Here is an 18,614-nt window from a genome sequence, read left to right on the forward strand (position 1 = left end):
AGCCCCCTATCTCTAGAAAGAAGACGCCGCAGCACGATGTATTCCGTCTGATTATTGGACTTTACCTGCCCTAAAAGTCAATGAGCATGATGCAGAATTAGCTGTCGGGGTCGCCATCACAAGGCCAGCTGTTGCGGCCTAACTAAGCCAAATCAGCGTGGGGGACTCTGCAGCCGTGGAACCTAGAAAGGGCCTAGTGTGGCCTGGATGTGGTGGGGGCCATCTGCGAGTGAAAAAAAAAAAGGCCATCCATCCTTTTGAGTGTGCGCAGGTGCCATTTTGGTAACGACCAAGGATGTTAACCAATTAAAGACATGAGATTAAAAGATACTTAAGTCACCTAAGAATATATATGGTAAATAAAGTGCCTTATATACTAAAAGTTACAAGCATATAAGTGGCTACCTTACTATAAACGATGTACTTAGCAAGTACTAGCGAAAAGTGGAGTATATACATAAGTGGCACCTGCGCACACTCAAAGGGATGTGTAATACCTTGTGCAACCAAGATTTTGACCATTACACAACTTCCAAGTTCAGAGATTTTACCAGCAAACCGTCGGATTGGCCGCCATCGCATCTGAACCAACTACCTAGGTAGCTACAGAGTACGGCGCCCGAACCATTACTACTTTGGCTTGTCTTTGTCCGACCAGTGGCTGGGCCGAGGAATGATGGCCGAACCAAACGTGCACCCCTCAGCTGCGGTTACTGATGTTTGCGACACCGTCCTTCATAACCTGGCAGACCAGCATGACTGGACTTGCCTGGAGCTCCGCGACGGACCTGAGCAGCCTCGGTCTTTGATAAAAGGCCTGCCGCCCAAGCGGCTGTATTTGCACCCTGACGACCAGATTGCTGCTCTCGCCCACGAAGAAGCCACTGGCGAAAAGCTGTTCCAAAACCCAGAGTACGAATTAGTCTTGCCAGTGCATATCACTGAGACATGGTCCCTATCCAGATTTGCGGCTGTTTTCAATTCGGTACCTAGCAACGGCGCACGGCCAAAGAGGATTTTGTTGGCTACTCTTCACAATGATTCCACCGTGGTTTACTACTTAATGCATGAAGGGATGGTGAAGCCTCGCCAAAACTAAAGTTTTTTCTGAAGGCTTCCAAATCCGGTTTCACCACTGGCCAATAATTATCACTTACTATGGGCGGAAAATGACCTTCTGGACCTTCATCTTGTCAAAAAGCTCGTATCCTTCTACAGCGTGCTTCAACGGCATGACGTGGTCGAACATGAATCTGCGGTGGCAAGTGTGTTGGTCAGTCTAATCCTCAAACAACAGGCCTATCCCAGTGTAGGGTTCAGCAGAAGCCTTGATAAGAGTAATGAAAACATTGCTGATAGGCTTGACTTATTGACGACTTACTCCAGTTGGTGCTGCTTCTGCTCCAAGACTTTCAATGCTTCTGGGAAAACATGACGTACCGGGCATCTACCCATCTGGAGACGAACATTTTTTCTGCAAAATTGTTAGCACTCCTCTTCTCTATAGCACTCTTCCACCTCTTCCACTCGACACTAAGAACACAAGAAGGTCCTGTTCCTACCCATAACCCTCATTTCCGGTCCACGGGATCTAAAAAACATGTCAGGCAAAAGCTAAGAGGGATTTGCCGAGCGTCAACATACTTCTGCGTTATGGACTCCTATACTGCTGATTACCCCAAATGGTCGGACAAGATCAAACGCAGTCCTCAGCGCCGGGCTCAGACCCACGACTTCCACAATCATATCTGCACCACGACCATCTGTTGCTGCCATGACGTGCTGGCGCATCCCTTCAGGATCACTTGCGAAGTTCAGAGGTGTTGCACCTAGGTCTTGAGCAATCTTCAGTCGACTTTCTACCCCGTCAACTGCAAAGAGATGGCGAGGCTGGAGGCCAGACGCACAGGCTATCGCGCAGAGGCCAACAGGGCCACAGCCCACAACGACGATGGTTGACTGAGTGATGTCTACGGTTGGAGACAGCTCTACCGCATTCTTTACTCCAAAGTAGCCAGTGGGGAAAATATCGGCCATTAGAAGCAAAGCACGATCAGAAATAGTCTCCGGTGCCTTGAAAACAGTGCTGTCAGCAAATGGCACTCGCACATATTCGGCTTGCCCGCCATCCAGTCCGGCAGAGCCAAAGAGCAGGCTATGGTCACAGCGAGCTGTGAAGCCCCTCTCACAATAGAAACATGTTCCACTATGGATTTTCATGTTAGCGGGATTTTTAAGTATTCATTATCTTTTGGACGACACATCTCTAATTGAGTCATCTTGGGATCAGGCATAGCGTACCATGATACAGTGAAAGGAGACACAACCTTGTCCCCTACGTGTACGGTATGCACATCAGATCCGGTCTCGCTCACGATGCCTGTGAACTCGTGACCCATTATGAAGCCAGAGTCAGACTTTTGGTGCCCACGATATACATGCAACTCGCTGGGAAGTGCTGGCGTCAGCCTTGAGCTCTGAAACCCAGTCCTTCTCAGGCGAAAATTGGGAAAGCATGACTACTCACGAGCCACAAAGGGCAGTCGCTTGCACCTTGATAATGATATCTTTGCTGTCTTGCACTATGCTCATGTCAGGCATTTTCTCACCCAGGCAACATGCAACGCACCCAATTCTTAATTTGTAGAATACATACATTGAGGTACCGGACAATCCCGAACGGCTACCTGACGTGCACCCTCGAATACGACGGCTTTCATGGTCGTTGGGAGACTCATGATCAGGGATTCGCCTTGAGCTAGGACGGCCCACGTAGATTTTCTAGGTCTTGGTAATGAGAGAGGTTAAATTCGAATGTGATCCAGGACAGTTAGATGCTCTTGCTGTTTCCGAGGCTGAAGCATGAGGGGTCACCACCTCAATGTGTGGGGCCTTGTAGCTACCTAGGTACACAAGACGCTCTAACGTCCTATTCGTCTAGAACCGTTCTGAAAGCACACTCGGTATGGCTTGTGTTGGCATAGCCTTTGGCGGATGGGGCCTTTGTGTAGTAGTGAGCTCGTTAATCTACAAATAGTGTGCCATTCACTTCAGATTACATCGCTCCACAATGGCCGCCTATGCTACGTCTCGCCAGTCCGTAGAATGAACACAGCTAACTAACGCATGGATGGACTCCACGCAAGTGATTTGGAACTAAGACGTGGACTTGAGTCGCAGGCTCAGAGACAGCGAGTCCTTTACGTGTTCTACGCAGAATGAACACAGCCTGACATGCTGCTTGAACAGATTTAGCGCACGTGGTACGGAGTAGAGTAGGCGGGAAATCTACCTCGCTGTACGCAAGAGGAAGAATTACATTACAGTTTGATCATTCTTGCAGTGTTACGAACTACTGGTGTGATGAAATGGGTTTCTCTGTGGCGGCTCAAACGAACACAAGAACGAACCTACGGAAGAGGTTCAATGGGTGTCGCTCGACGTGTGGAGGCGGAGTAGCAGGAGTCTGGGGTCTCATCTTTTTGCAGAGGTTGGCTACCTCGAGGGGTACCTACCTACTTAAGTACGGTTTGTATCCCCTCTGGTGGCCCCACAATGCCCATGCTGATAGCGGGTGACCGTAAGGCGACCCGTTAATCGCGCTAGGATTATATGAAGTTAAATGTAGTGACTTATAAGATATTATTATTTAAGTACACTTATTATCACTTAATTTTCTAGTAAGTAAATGTTCCTTTTTAAATTTAGCTTCTTATTAGACATATATATCCCTACAGATACTCGATTGGAGCCTTAAGTTCTTAACGCACCAGAGGGGATCGGAGTTCTGCATGTATCCCTTTGAGTGTGCGCAGGTGCCATTATGGTAACGACCAAGAATATTAACCAATTAAAGATATAAGATTAAAAGATACTTAATTCACTTAAGAGCTTATATGATAAAGAAAGTACCTTATATACGAAAAGTTACAACTTACAAGCATATAAGAGGCTACCCCATTACGAAAGATGTACTTAGCAAGTATTAGAGAAAAGTGGAGTATATACATAACAGGCACCTGCGCACACTCAAAGGGATTGTACAAAGCAGCTGTGTCAATCAGTACTTCCCGATAATTGCATGCAGTGCACGCGTTCGATTACCAAGCAACAAGTATATCTTAATGCTTGGCTGTACGAACTCAGCTTGTTTCATGTCTGAGATGGGCTTCGTAGACGTTTGGCAGGTGCCTCACGACTTCCCTGAGCTGAGGAAAGGGTCAAGGCCAAGTCAATTATTCGTTAAGCTCGGGCATCCTCCGCCCAACCGCGCCGCGACGTCCCCCTGGGGGGAGTTTGCTCCAGCACGGGTGGACCCAGGACCCAGGTACACAGGCGGGGCGGGGTGCGGCTGATGAAGCCCATGCCACCCAAAATTGCTCTGCCATAGAATTGGGCTTATCCGTACTATATAACTAACATGTAACCACAAAATGGGACAAGTTGCAAAGCCGGTGAAACGCAGTGGGAAGAAACCGAGTCAATTAGTCTAAGTTGGAAGGAGGTAAACTGGTAGGGTCTACTTACCACGTGTATTGTATGTGTTACTGGACCACTAGACTATGAGGCTACTTCAATATCTAGGGATTGCAAGTTGCTGGAAGACGAGAGCGTTGCCAACAATTCATGACCGACCCAGATTACAATCAATTTTTGTACTCTTTTTGTGCTGTCCTAAATACCGGTACGTGACAGAATGGCAATGTCAAAGACAGTACATAGGTAGGTAGGTAGAGGAAATGGACAAAAAGGGGGTGTTTGTTGGGTTTTGGAACAGATCAGATATGAGAAACTCAATATGTAATAAGGTAAGCGCATCGAGATCGTGACCAAGTAAGCGCAAGAACCACCAATCGACGCCTCCGGTTAGCGAAAAGTAATAGTTCACAGCCATTGTTTGATCCCTCAAGAGCGTCCCATGCATTTACAACCAAACTCACGGTGAAGCAAAAATCTCGGACGCCAAGCCCAGACAGCTTCGTAGTTAAATAGGAATACACATTCTGTTACTTTTGTTCAGAACGGACTGCGATGTGTGGTCTTGACCTCATGATAAGTCTGTGATACAGGGAGGCCCAGCTGGTCAAGATGACAACTTGTCATGAGCCAGCGACCAACGATCTGGGCAGGTTACCATAATCTTCACTCTGGTATGAATATTGCTAGGCTTCTTATTTGCATCGACGAAAAACCGCATCCTAGTGTCTCGAGCCTTGGTGGACCGGCTATCGGACCCCGAAAGCTTTACACGGATGCTTGCTTGCGAATTGTTTGCTTTCAGCTTTCATGGCACTTGTCAGCGTAATGCTTCATCTGGTATTGTCGTGGCTTCGCGATTACGACTTTGCTGTCAACAACCAGCCGATCAACCCGATCATTGGGGTCTGCTCGCAAGACGTGCTACGGCGTACAAGCTACGGAAACACGAACATGTTTCAAGGACGGCCCAATAATTTCCAGGCCCCTTGCAAATACCTGCATGAGCCAGTTCAAGGAACTATACATATGCCGCGTCAGTTTCTAAAGCATTGTGTCAGTGTAATAGAAGAGAGCGACGACAGGAGTGATGTCTGCAGAGACCTCTCGCTATCCCTTTAAGAAAATTTGCTGCGTCCAAGTGACTTTTCGCCTATTTCCCCCATTCTACCACGAATTTGGATGAAAACACGAAAAACTTCGTTTGCAAGCGACGATTTCCCGCGCAGGTTATACCATTTACGTAGAGAAGTAGTTAGGTAATTAGCTTACTTCGCGTCCTATATATCGAATTTAAATAAGGAGCTCGGGAATTGTGCTATATATTCCCAGAATCCGATACACACACATTATGGTTCGGAATCATCTACAAATGGCTATTACATTTGACGTGCCATTTCGCGCGACCCGACTTACCGGGTCGCTCCCCCTAAAGGTAAACAACACGGGAACTCACACTGTATCTGCTAGGTTTCTTGTAAGTAGGTAGATGTCAATCAGCTGCTCAAGCGGTGGAAAAACTCAACTTGTGCACCCAGAGAGACGCCGCCTCCTCGATTGGAAGATTGGAAAATTGGTCCATCACTCCACCATTCCCGCACCCTGGTCACAGACGTGATGTATCTCCCGCGTTTTCATCGCCGACGAAGGGGATGGAGGGTGGCAGCGGCCCATGAGCCCGGCAGCATAATGCCGTACCGGCAGATTGAGGCTTACCGTACCTTGGGCCTAACAGGAGAGCAAAGACTGCAGCATTCCTCGTCAAGTGCGGTACTAACCTAGCAGCCAACAGGTCCCGCTTACAGAATCCCCCGTCTGTGCCTACGGAGTTGGGGCGACGATTTGGGTAAGACTTCCCTCGTGGAGCGCTATCCGAGGCTGCATGGTGCACAGTTGCGACCAGACAGTAGTTACATACTCCGAGAACCAGACACGATTTCCTTGGACGAGGCGTGCGAGTCCAGACGGAAGTCAACACCAACCAACCATTGAATGCTCCACATCGACCACTAGGCCAGAGGCATCTGTCGTACCCCCCCCCCCCCCCCCCCCCCCCCCCCGTTTGCCCCCCTTTTGGTTTAGATTTCTGTTGTTGTCCATCTCTCGCAATGATCCGGGCGGTGGTCACAACAGCAGTCGAAGGCATCCACGGATCCATGGTGCAATTAGACGCGCTTTACTTTTCTCTAGGTTGTTCTGATCGGAGCGGCGGTCGTTGCATGCGGGCTGTGAAGGCTCCCATGAGCAAGCGAGCGATGGGTGAGGGTGAGTAAGTCCCCGAGAGTGACTGGTGGAGGTGTCCAGGTGCAGTTGACATGTAGTAGTGTGCCGGCTGGGCTCTCCTGTGCCGAACAGCGGCTAACTAATAGACCACCAACCCAAGGCAAATAAGGAGGAGCACTTGCTCTGTGTCCGGTGATTACTCCTCCAACAACGTCCAGATGAGTTAATTTGGCTGGCTGATGGTGACGTGAATGATGTCAGGGTTGCCACCATCCTGAAATGTCCTTAAGCAGATAAGAGACTGAATGTGGGATAGATATCCGAACGTCCCTCAGCGTTGCTAGTGAATGGCTTGACGACATATTGTTTTGAGGCACGAGCTCGACATCTTGGTGCCTAGTTGGCTCAGCAGGTGACTGGCTGGCTTTGTTTGGCTCAAAGTGGTTGCAAGCATGAAGCAGGTTAAGCAGGTTGGGTCGCCGAGCTGTCATGATTAACCGTTGACCTGTCATCGCAGTGCCAGGACCCCCTGGTCGAGTGCACGAGGCTGTCCCGACCGGAAGACCGAACCACTTTGGCGGGGGTGTGTTAACCTTGCCGTTGGTGGCGGGTAGTGGGCACCTGCAAGTTGGTACGGAGGAAAGATGGCCTGGCACAGCGAGTAAAATATTAAAGCTAGGGAGCTCAATGTTGCTTCAATGTTGCTCTTCAAACGTTCTAGAGGATGCTGCGTGGTGTAACTACCTAGGTACCTAGGTAGATTTGGTAGGTAACTTACATGATCACCCCTCTGATCATCTGCATGTCCACGGTACGGAGTACAATTTCAAAAATGCCTGGTTGCTGAAGGTGTCGGCTGGTATCTGGCGATGGGGGTGAAGAAGACTCGGATGCAGCCAGGCATAATAACTTAATCCCTCCCCCTCTCTGGCGAATTGCATGTCCCAGCTTTTGAAGTTCTTCCTCCTTCGATGCACTGTTCAGCACTCCAGGCCACTTGGCCGCACTGATGGAGACCAGTCCTGTGGTTTTAGGCACTGTATGTTCCAAACGTCACTCAACGCTGCTCACCGCACGTGCGGTCTGGTTTCCGTACAAGATACCTGTACTTGAGCGAAGCAGTCGACTCTTCATGCTGGTCGGGCTGTGGCAATGCAGAAGTACTCATCGCACCGTCTTTCCATTCATTTGATGCTTTGGTCTACGCTGCTCACCTCTCTGTCAGGCTTTGCTTTGCAGTAAAAACCTTCACAAACATTTTGACAACAGCTTCGCGACAGCAACACCCGTTTTAAATTCCATCGCACCCTAAGCACCTGCTCAGCTCGGCTGACGAATTCCTTACCTACCTAGGTACTTAGCAAGTAATGGAGCCCTCGCAATCCCCAGGCACTGCCACAGGCCGGATAGTGCCATCGTAGAAAGCTTCAGGCTAAACCGCTCATGGCACCTGGGTCGGAAAAATGTATGTAGAGGCGGCATTCGACTGTGACGGACGAAGGCAATGTGAGGCAGGTTGACCCTTTTTAATATTGCCCAGAGCTGTTCCTGTTCCTGTCTCGTCCATCCTATCCCATCCAGCCCTGCCCGTCCCTCCACTGGCGAACCCGCCAGTCCGCCCTCATCGCCCGCCCGCGCCCCCGCTCTCTCCTCGAGGGTCGAGAGGGTCGAGAGGGATGACAACCGCCCGGCCATAAGCTCTTGCTCGTTCGCTCGCACCCTGTCTTCTGCAAGCCCTCAATGACCCTGTTCCTTCCCGTCTTCACCATCTCCCAACTCACACGCGCTGGTCATTCCATTCTTTCGTTCTTCCCCCACCCTGGAGATGGTTGTTCTCTCCTCGACTTTTCTGTATCTTTCAACCTGCGCTTGATCTTGTGGTCATCGTCCCCTCCAAGGTTGGCTGCCGCCTTTTACCTGCCGCCGGCCGCTTTACACAACCCAAGCCTTACCTACATCTTTCAACCTCAGCGACCACAAAAGCGGGCTATTTCACTGCCCAAACCGCAACAACCCTCGGACAGAACCCATAACCAATACCTCTGTAGACCTATCTTGGAGGGGGGAGGTTCTTTTTTCAACCCTCAGCAAGACTATCTCGGTTCGCCTACCCTCTCTTTCAATGAGCATTCAAGATTTGCAATACACTCGTCCAATAAGCCATGATTGCCCTTGAGTTCCTATCTTGACCCTCAAAGTCACATTGGTCGGGCTTTCTCCTACGAGCGAGTCGGTGTTCTGTAGCCATTTTCTTTTGCGTTAACCTTCTCACTGATTGGTCATTTCATACATAGGAAGGCTCTCACATACTGACATCGTTTGCTTGGCTATTGAGCCTGCAACCTGAAGCGGTGGTGTACGTGTTTGTACCAAATCAACAAGAGACTTGCCTCGGTTACCCAAAAAAAAAAGGACATATTCCATCACTGCTTCTGTTGTCAGGTTTGTCGGATTCGCGAAATTTTCTGCGTCGTATACCGTGCTATAAAAAAAAAGAGAATACCCATTTATCATCATCAAAAAAACAGAGGGGCTCTTCTTGGTATCAGTGCTAGCATCGGTATTTGGGTTGGGTTTCTGATCGTTCCGAGAGTCATTGTGCCACTCTTGCAAGGACCAGCTTCTCAGTCAATCACACCTCCTGCTCCGCATAGCGCCTAGATTTATTCATCCTCCCTCAATCTTCTTCATCTTCTCTCTCTCTTTCTCCCTCCCTTTCTCTCCCTCCCTTCTCTGTCTCTCTTTTCTTTTGCCGTACTCGTCTTTTACCTCTGGCATTGGAGCTGTGGTTTGCTTGATGCCCTTGCTGCCCTTTAATCCGAGGGCCATGGCCAATTGAGCTGCTGACAGCAGAGCTGAGAAGTATGACTACGGCTGCCCAGCAGCACCTGCAGCTACAGAATCAACTGGCTGCCGAGACTTTCGATCCTGATGAAGTTCTTCCACGAGGCAGTCCTCTCATGAAAGCGCTGCACCCGAAGCTCGAGCTCTCCCCCAGTCCACCCCCGGACATTCCTCCCGCACAAGTCAGTCTTAGTCCTCCTCCCATCGACGGCTTTCCAAGGTCTAATCGCCCAAAGATTCGCCCCAGCTCCGGGGATGCCGTTCTCGTGGCATATCTCGACAACGGTCGCCGCCCAGAGATTGCTCGTGCCGCTGGCTATCGAGCGCTTCCTGGCGCCGACGAGGAGGAAGAAGACGGTCTCCTTGGAGACCCTTCTTCCCCGAGACGAGTTGGAGGATCGCCAGTATATGCTCGAAGTAGCGGTAGCGTACCGCAGTCTCTGGGTGCCATGACAAGTCCTAGACTCCAGCATCTTGCGGCTGATGCTCTCCAGGCTGTCACAACAGATCCTGTGCGTGCCTCCGTACCAAGGGAGACGCCAGATATCGCATTTTCAACCCGACACTTATCAATAAGCGATGACCGACCACACAACACCACATATCATTTGTCCTCTGGGGATCCATCGAAACAAAACGCAACATCCAACAGCGTAAACAAATCTCCCATCACCATGCTCACGCCAGCTAGCGGCGGCTTGCCGCCTCTACAGATGGATTCCCCAAAATCCGAATGCAATGGTCATATTCTCCCATCCATACGGTCTACACTTGGCGATATCAATCGCATCCCTTCCGAGCCACCAACCCCAGCCGACAAGGATATGCCGACTCTGCACGGATCCAGCGCCCACTTCTCCCGATCCCCCCCAGGGACTATGAGACGCCTGCCCCCGATGTCCGCACCACATGTTTCTCCTCCCATCTCTCCGAATGAGCCTTACCAACTCAGCCTGCCGTCACCAAGGTCTTTACCTGCATCCAGTCCGTACAGCGGTTACACTTCCAACGGACTCAACCATCGGCCAAACACAGAGTATGTGTCGAGCGCTTGTGGTGAAACACCTAGCACCGACCAATCTGCCCTAACGCCATCAACAACCACTTCCGTGGTGGACCGAATGAGCATTGACGGTATAACTAATCCACCCGTTGGATTATATGCTTGCAACTTTGCGGGATGCACCGCGCAGCCATTCCAAACTCAATATTTGCTCAACTCTCACGCTAATGTACATTCATCGGCTCGCCCACATTATTGCCCTGTCCAAGGATGTCCTCGGAGCGAGGGCGGCAAAGGCTTTAAGCGAAAGAACGAAATGATACGGCACGGTTTAGTCCACGATTCACCGGGCTATGTGTGCCCGTTCTGTCCTGAACGGGAACATAAGTACCCGCGACCTGATAATTTACAACGGTCGGTACTTTTCACTTACCTAAATATGAGGATATAATACTAATGCAGTCTGCATTGTAGACATGTGCGGGTCCACCATGTTGACAAGGACAAAGATGATCCAATGCTTCGAGAGGTATTATCTCAGAGGCCTGATGGGCCAAACCGTGGTAGGAGAAGGCGGGGGACTGCATCGTAGTGTTGGCTTGCGGTCAAACCGAGATTTCGGACCGAGGTGCAATGCAGCAGAGCCAATCGCCAAAATTTGTTTGTTTATGAGTACACCTGATGATACCAGCGGATACCAGGTTCCATTTCACGAGATTTACGAACATCATTGAGCAATTTGTTTTTCTGACCTTCGCTTGCCTTTTTTTTCTCAGCTGGTGAACGAGCTCCTAGGCTTGCGCTTAAGACGTGTAGTCCAGCTTTAGGCCACGGGGACGGCATTCTTGCATTTGATGAGCTACGGTTCCGAAACGCATTACCTCGTTCTGTGGGGAAAACCATTTGTTTCTCACGGTGTTGACTCTTCTATCTTTTCCCTTGTTCATTTTAATTCCCTCGAAGACATGCTCGGCGTTAAGGCTTTATATATACCAGGCTAAACATACCATTTGTCTTTATTCATGAGGATTCTGTCCCACATATCCTGTGGGAGTCCACAATTATTCTTTTACTTTTAGGGGGCAACAAGCGTCTGAGCTGCATGTATTTATTAATTTGGATTTTCGGGTCTTCTATCTGTTGAGAACTCGCAATGTTACCAACAGAGAACAAATGACATCAAATGATCTAGGCGTTAGAAAGGATATGGAGAGCACTCCCTTGGTTACAGTGCCGTGGGACGGTTAGAGGATTTACAAAACGGATTTCCCTTTAGCTATATTTATTATGATACATATGCCACGGCATGTGAGAATGCTGCAAATATCGGACATTCATATGCGCCTGTCTATTAAACTGAACGGCATTATTCACACAGATTCCCAGCTGCCAATCCGTACAGGCGAGTCACTAAGAATCTCTCCATCAATTGTCAACGCTACGCCATGGGACCCTATACTTTCTATCAGCATCCACAGACCGTCTTTTCGTATGCGCTTAGGCTCCATGTCAAACTGGGGGGTGCGTATTGTACTCCTGGGATCTTGGAATTCGTTGTCACCAGAGACTGCTATTGTGACTTGTTCTGGTCCCCAGCCGTGAACGACCGACACACGAACCATCTGGGACGATGGTGGCTGCATCTTGCTACCAAGTTGTGACGTAGCACTGCTGTGTAGAGACACGCTTGCCCTTGTTAACCAAGACACGTTAACTGGTAAACGGAATCGCTCATCTCCTTCTGCCAAGTGAACATGTGGTAATTTCGTCAGGAGGCTACCTGCACCATCTGCCGGTATAGGAGCAATAGTGGTTGGTACCATCGACGCGACTCGCACAGAAAAGTTGCCCAACTGGCTCGCCTCAAAAGTAGAACAGACAAGAGTGTAAACTCCTGGCTCAAGCATCGCAATATCTGCCACAGCACAGCCACGACGATATTCCCCCGAGGAAGCTACCAAATCTTTTACCCTCACAGCTGTTACCCGACGGCCCTGCGCCCATATAAGATCCACATGAACGTGAATGTCGTTAGCATCGGCGCAGAGGAGGATGGAAAGTGGACTTGAGCTTTTAACGGAGAGCCTATACTGAGGATTTTGAAAGAAAGTTCCACATGATGCGTTGCCACCGGCGGTTCTCCTCGTCCAGGCTCCAAGCTGCTCAGTGAAATGTGACATGCTCTCTAAAGCTTCTCCCACCTCAAGCGGGCTGTGCGAAAATAGAGACATTGTAAAATTATAACGAGGCAAAGGGAGCTCGTGTTGATCAACCACGATTGTGTACGGCTGTCCAGGTCTGGTATCGAGGCGGGCTAGCGTTTGATGTGAATCGACGTACGGACCCCGGTAGATTTCGCCGCCACAAATTTGAAGCTTTTTCCCATCATTCTCGAAGACTGATATGCTCATGAAACCGAGTTGACGGGCCGCAGCAGCCATCGAGTCTCGCCTCTCACGAGCAATATCCAGCTCAGCATCGACGAAGTGGCGACTGACAAGGACCCAAATGGTGCCGGCACTAGGTGAGGTGACGGAAAATTGGGGGTTTCTGGACAACGATGCGCCGTATACCTTGGCGGGGAGTTCCCATGAAAAGTGGTGGTCCTTGCGACAGGCAAACAACGCTGGGTTCCAGTTGAGATACATGGATTCAAAGTGCTGCGCGACATCCTCGAATGCCACCCACAGTCTGCTACTAGAATTTGGGTCATGTGCCAACCTTTCTGTTGATAGGCCGGTGTTGGGCGGCTTGATGAGAGTGGAAGATGCAGAGCCTAACCACCCCAGTGCTGTCATAGATGGGGCGTCAGACCAAGGGTTTTTAATCAATAGTCGCCGACTGGAGCCAGAAGTGTCAAGGTTCTCGACGGCATAGTCGTGTTCCCCGATCAAGCCCATTACCTCCTCCTCCTCGGCTGATATCCGACCAGTCCCCAGAGTTATCACCACATCTCCCGACTTGTGAGCGGCTTGTATTCGCTCCCAGATGTTCTCGAGGTCGATGTCCTCTCTTTTCAAGAATTAGTAAACGTATTCATGTAGTAAATTACCGAGGAATTTGCGTTAGCAGGATCATAAAGGTCACCTTTGTAAAAAGAGTTGCTCCGGGATCCACCCTATGAGAACCCATAAATCTGTGCCTGAATTGCTTCCTGGAAAATCGTAGCCGCCCCTGACCTTGAGATACGCTTTCTCAAGCAGAGCTGGCCACAGGAGATATGGGTTCTGCCTGTCAACCACGAATAGAGCCCGGTTTGTTCGGGATGAGGGTAATCTGTCGTCAACTACGACTTTGCGGGCACATCCGTTGAAGTTCAGCTTCATCACATACTTTCCTGAAGGGGATAGTTTCGGTTTATCGTTTGCAAGATCATAAGGATGCAGAATTGAAGAAAGCACCTATCGCCAGCAAGGGTGAAGTTTTGTGATTAGCACAGCACATCAGCAATTGTGGCAGCTTCAGCCTTCGATGACATTCTTACCGAGTGCTTCCCCGTTAGTACATTGAAGGCCGCCGAAAGACTAGCAACTACAGAGCAGTCCGTCGTGATGTCTTGCATCAAATCGGTATGGTCAGAAACCTGCATCATAGCATCTTCACAGGCCGCTCTATCATTTTGTTGAATCAAGTTGAATAACTTTTCCGGCCTCACCCACGCCGCAAAGTTGTCGCTTTGGTTTGCGGATAAACAGAAATCTGTATCATCTCTAAGACCAAGGATGGTTGTCAGTCAAGCAGTTACGGTATATCGTGTTAGTTGTAGCAACAGGAGTGAACTCACGTAAATGGATCCTGGCCTGGCAAAAGTTCAAACTCGTCAATCCCGGGGCCCTCTTGCCAGATGGGAAAGTCATTTCCATGGAGCTTTGAACCTAGTCGCAAGATGGATGCCGACGTCGATTCGGACAGCGACGGCCGCGTGGCAGGCAATTCTGCAGGCTTTGCTCCTCCACCAAGAGCAGCCTTGAGCTTTTCAGCATATGTAATCATCTCCCGGCACTTTCGTCTAAAACGAACGGCGTCCGGTTGGCTACCAGCCTCTCCTGCGGCTCTCATGTATAACTCAGCAGCTTTGATAGCATTGTTCAGCGCATCTTTGCCTGCGGCCCCAGTCGCTAGAGATTCTGCGGCCTGTCCAGGTGATTGAACAAATTAGTCTTCTCCGACTCGATTTGGCGCGGTTACGCATGATAAGAGGATGACAAGCCATCATGGAACGAGCTGCTAGTTGAGGAGTGCTTTCAACTGAGCAACAACAACTTACCTGCGCTCTCCTCTCCATGGCGAGCCAATATTTCATACATCAGTTTACCATTGCGGAGGTAGAATGCTGACGGAGTTCCTTGGCTTCAAAGGCTCCTCAGGTAGAGTGACAAAAGACAAGCTCCGAGACTGGAAGCCTAGCCACCTTGTCGAATATTGAAGCATAGGACTTGAGCTAGAGTAGGCCAAGGGGTGCAAACAAAGCTCCATGTCGTCGTGAGCAAAATGACGGTGATGGCGGGGGCAGGTGTAAGTGGGGCAGCTTCAAGCTCGCAAGATGTCATCAGTGGAGCTGGCCCATTACTTCAGCGCATGTGCACCCAGTGGAGGAACGTGTCGCATCAGAGTGTTACAGTGTCGCGCGCATCTTGATAAGCAGTACGCCGTCAGAATATGGTGATCCTGATATGCTAAACTTCGAAATATTATGGCATGGGCTTTACTGCAAATTCGAAGCCATAATCGACTAGCATGTACTGAGGTAGAACACACACGGCCTTAATGTATCCACAGAGCAGACCTACCTACCTGAATACCGTACATACTTGTAGGCAGGTACGTTGGAAGGCCTTAATGACGTGTTTCGGGTGATTGCTTCTAAATCTCCTTGGACCGAACTTATTGGTAGCGGCTGTTGGGAGGGCAACGCTGGCAGTTGGCATGTGTGGCTATCGAGGGCTTTTTATCAAGAGTCTGGTGTGCTTCATGATTAGACATGCACAAAACACCAACTTTCTCGGCAGGGCACCTGACTAACAATTTCATTTCGAGCATGCTTATATCCCGCCCAAGATTTTTGCACACCGCAGAATATCATTTGAATAGATTGCGACACTTGAACCACATGTGCAGACCGGAGAGGTTGCAGAAGCTCGAGGTCAGTAACTAACTTCATTGTAGGCACCAAACTGCATCCCAAGTAACCAGTACTTGGCGGCGCTAGGCTACATATGTACTTACTTGAGAACCGAGGTTGAATGTTCCGCACCATGCACTTGTGGGTCACCAGGTTTAGTACCGGTGCGCTTCACCTGGCACAGGCTAAAAGCCGCAAGACCGAGGTCCAAAGAGACCGCCTAATCCGTCGGCCGGCGAAACGGCCAAGAACAAGATATTATCCCGGCATAGACGTCAATGGTGTCACTCCGTCCACTCCGTTCGGGTAGTGCCATCAATGGTTTTCCTCGACCAATTCTCGCTGAACGAAAATAACGATCCTCGACTTCGCTCTGGTGCCGGTCTCTTGGTATGCTCTAGTATCCCCGCTGCAATATCACTTGCTTCATCACAGTGTGCGCATAGTGCCGGATTTACCAACTACCTGGGCACCCTGGTTGTTAACTTGTTCAAGATTAACCAAACGACACGACCCATTCAACGTCCACGTCTTTCTGTTCCAGCGCAATCTCACCATGGGAGCGCAGTCGAAACCCGAGATTTCGGCCTGGGCCCGCGCGTCGGCAGGAGCTACGGGAGCTGTCCTTGCCAACGCCCTGGTATACCCTCTGGATATGTACGCCCGCCCAATTGCAACGTGCTGTCTGGTCGTAACAGTGATAATGTTGCTAATTCCAAATTGATGAGATAGTGTTAAGACCAGGCTCCAAGTGCAAGTTCGCCAAGACAAGGCGTCATCCGACTCGGGCAGTCCGCATTACACATCAACTTGGGATGCAATTTCACGAATAGTGGCAGACGATGGAATTCAGGGCTTGTATGCTGGCATAAATGGTTCCCTTATCGGTGTCGCGTCAACAAACTTTGCATACTTCTACTGGTATACGATTGCTAGGTCCTTGTATGCTAAAGCAAACAAGACTCCCGGTCCACCGCCGTCGATGGCCGTGGAGCTCGCTCTCGGGGCCGTTGCCGGTGCTCTCGCACAACTCTTCACAATTCCTGTGGCTGTAGTAACAACGCGCCAGCAAACGGCGCGAGCTGATGAGCGTAAGGGTCTTTTGGCCACAGCTCGAGAAGTTGTTGAAGGCCCAGATGGCGTGCCCGGATTATGGCGTGGGCTCAAGGCCAGCTTGGTGCTTGTTGTCAACCCTGCCATCACATACGGAGCGTACGAACGACTCAGGACCGTTCTTTTCAACGGCAAATCCACTTTGCGGCCGTGGGAGGCATTCAGTATGTAGGCAAACTTATTCTTCGCACCGCAACTGCACAGTGCTAACTAGTCGACACTCTGTAGTTCTGGGGGCTCTGTCTAAGGCATTGGCAACCATCGCTACCCAGCCTCTAATCGTCGCCAAAGTCGGTCTGCAATCAAGGGCCCCACCGGCGAGGAAAGGCAAGCCGTTCAAGAGCTTTATCGAAGTTATGCAGTTCATCATCGAAAATGAGGGACCTCTTTCACTTTTCAAAGGCATTGGACCTCAGATTTTCAAAGGCTTTCTCGTTCAGGGCATTCTGATGATGACAAAGGAGAGGTATGTGGGCGACACAAATCCGACAATCAGCCATTGCAAATAGAACATGGAGCTAACCAGGAAAACAGGGTGGAGCTCTTGTTCGTCTTATTCCTGCGATACTTGCAATCTCTTCGATCAACTCAGCTACGCAAGGCTTCGGATATTGCATCTTTGGCGGCGCAGCACACTTCTCTTCATGTTTCGAAGCCACTTGCAACGTCGTAACAGATATGGGAGAGACGACTGTTTGGTCAAAAACAAATCTAGATTATCATATCACTGCGTATTTTCTCTGCGTATTTTCTCTGCGCATTTGTACACGTTTAGTTAGACCTTCTGCCTGAGATTTCTGCATTCCACGGTATAATACGACGTTTGAGGGTAAAGTGTAGTTGCTTTTGCCGTCGAGAAGCATTGTCCAACGCTTAGGGGATTATGCATTACGCAGCAATTCAAGGCTTGAATAGCGCGGAGAGTTACGTACAATGCCTCGCAATTGCGAATCCTCGAATTCACAAGCTATTGATGATGAAGATCTCGTTTCTCTATTAAAAGGAACTCGAGAACACAAATGCTACCTACCGAGTATCTACATACGTAGGTGCCTCTACATAATCCAGCTCTGGAGATGCGAAAGCAAACAGATTACGTGAGAATACTGAAAGACTCGTCATGTCAAGACGGGGCCTGTCCACCCTCCACCCAACTTCGTAGCACGGAGGTGGAGCCCTTGTCCAGGCTTCTATTATGTCAGCAAAGCGGGCCACTAGCACATCGTCTAGGGCTTGTAGCATCACACACTTTTTTCGCAACCTAATTTGGAACTATCACGAGGTCATCCTTGACAACAGACATCTGGGAAGCAGCCATGGCGAGTAAGTGAAGCGACAGCTTTTGTCCTTGGTATACTGTCTACTGATACTCGATGGATAGAGTCAAAGAATTCCTCGCAGCACAATCAGTGGCGCAAGGCCCACCGCAACGGGTTCGCCAAATCTCGACGAAATTGTGATTGCAAAATACTAACGGATTGCAGCATCAAGAAGCCCAAGACTTCGAGGTACCCCTCTCTGAAGGGTACAGACCCCAAGTTTCGACGAAACCACCGCCATGCTCTCCACGGTACCGCTAAAGCATTGGTATGCAATACTTTGCCGATATAACGAATCTATAATTCGAAACTGACCAATGGAACAGAAGGAAGCGAAGGAGGGCAAGCGAGAAGTTGTGTGAGGATATATGATCACGGCTGGGTCGTTGTGGTCACTGAACGTGCTGGATTACCCCGGGAGGTCAAGCGGCAGTTGATACAGGCATCGAATGGAAATGCTACTCATGCTTATCGTCCATCTCAGAGGACGTAGTCGATACACAAATAAAACTAC

At 49.7% G+C, this 18,614-nt stretch overlaps 6 protein-coding genes across 8 annotated transcripts; 4 read left to right on the top strand and 2 right to left on the bottom strand.

Annotated features, from left to right (window-relative positions):
* Nucleotides 1-469: 469 nt before the first annotated feature.
* On the bottom strand, nucleotides 470-2,769 carry J3458_009041 (uncharacterized protein). The gene is made up of 3 exons (XM_066119530.1): nucleotides 2,302-2,769; nucleotides 1,382-2,206; nucleotides 470-1,253 (listed from the first exon to the last, which is right to left on the bottom strand). The coding sequence occupies exons 1-2, from the start codon at nucleotides 2,397-2,399 to the stop codon at nucleotides 1,636-1,638; spliced, it is 669 nt and encodes a 222-aa protein (XP_065975324.1). The 5' UTR covers nucleotides 2,400-2,769; the 3' UTR covers nucleotides 470-1,253; nucleotides 1,382-1,635.
* On the top strand, nucleotides 509-2,874 carry J3458_009040 (uncharacterized protein). Its single transcript, XM_066119529.1, has one exon. The coding sequence runs from the start codon at nucleotides 674-676 to the stop codon at nucleotides 1,097-1,099; it is 426 nt and encodes a 141-aa protein (XP_065975325.1). The 5' UTR covers nucleotides 509-673; the 3' UTR covers nucleotides 1,100-2,874.
* Nucleotides 2,875-8,439: 5,565 nt separating this feature from the next.
* Nucleotides 8,440-8,865, top strand: J3458_009042 (uncharacterized protein; the record flags this gene model as incomplete). The annotated part of the gene is made up of 1 exon (XM_066119531.1): nucleotides 8,440-8,865. One exon carries the CDS (start codon nucleotides 8,440-8,442, stop codon nucleotides 8,863-8,865), a length of 426 nt encoding a protein of 141 aa, XP_065975326.1.
* A 698-nt stretch (nucleotides 8,866-9,563) lies between these two features.
* Nucleotides 9,564-11,138, top strand: J3458_009043 (uncharacterized protein; the record flags this gene model as incomplete). Its single annotated transcript, XM_066119532.1, has 3 exons — nucleotides 9,564-9,725; nucleotides 9,780-10,960; nucleotides 11,021-11,138. The coding sequence occupies 3 exons, from the start codon at nucleotides 9,564-9,566 to the stop codon at nucleotides 11,136-11,138; spliced, it is 1,461 nt and encodes a 486-aa protein (XP_065975327.1).
* A 778-nt stretch (nucleotides 11,139-11,916) lies between these two features.
* RIM13_1 (cysteine protease) lies at nucleotides 11,917-15,548 on the bottom strand (the record flags this gene model as incomplete). Its single annotated transcript, XM_066119533.1, has 5 exons — nucleotides 14,814-15,548; nucleotides 14,331-14,680; nucleotides 14,031-14,256; nucleotides 13,634-13,947; nucleotides 11,917-13,558 (listed from the first exon to the last, which is right to left on the bottom strand). Exons 1-5 carry the CDS (start codon nucleotides 14,847-14,849, stop codon nucleotides 11,917-11,919), a joined length of 2,568 nt encoding a protein of 855 aa, XP_065975328.1. The 5' UTR covers nucleotides 14,850-15,548.
* On the top strand, nucleotides 15,215-17,863 carry ANT1_1 (ADP/ATP carrier protein). 3 transcript variants are annotated; one of them, XM_066119536.1, is made up of 5 exons: nucleotides 15,215-16,104; nucleotides 16,164-16,325; nucleotides 16,401-16,945; nucleotides 17,010-17,247; nucleotides 17,316-17,835. In XM_066119536.1, the coding sequence occupies exons 2-5, from the start codon at nucleotides 16,225-16,227 to the stop codon at nucleotides 17,452-17,454; spliced, it is 1,023 nt and encodes a 340-aa protein (XP_065975331.1). In that variant the 5' UTR covers nucleotides 15,215-16,104; nucleotides 16,164-16,224; the 3' UTR covers nucleotides 17,455-17,835. The 3 variants fall into 3 exon arrangements, with proteins under 3 accessions (XP_065975331.1, XP_065975329.1, XP_065975330.1); XM_066119534.1 differs by having other exon boundaries at nucleotides 15,899-16,058; nucleotides 16,401-17,247; nucleotides 17,316-17,863; XM_066119535.1 differs by having other exon boundaries at nucleotides 15,899-16,058; nucleotides 17,010-17,835.
* The last annotated feature ends 751 nt before the right edge of the window (nucleotides 17,864-18,614 follow it).

Source organism: Metarhizium acridum (assembly GCF_019434415.1).
Source record: "Metarhizium acridum strain ARSEF 324 chromosome Unknown scaffold_141, whole genome shotgun sequence".
NCBI lineage: Eukaryota > Fungi > Ascomycota > Sordariomycetes > Hypocreales > Clavicipitaceae > Metarhizium > Metarhizium acridum.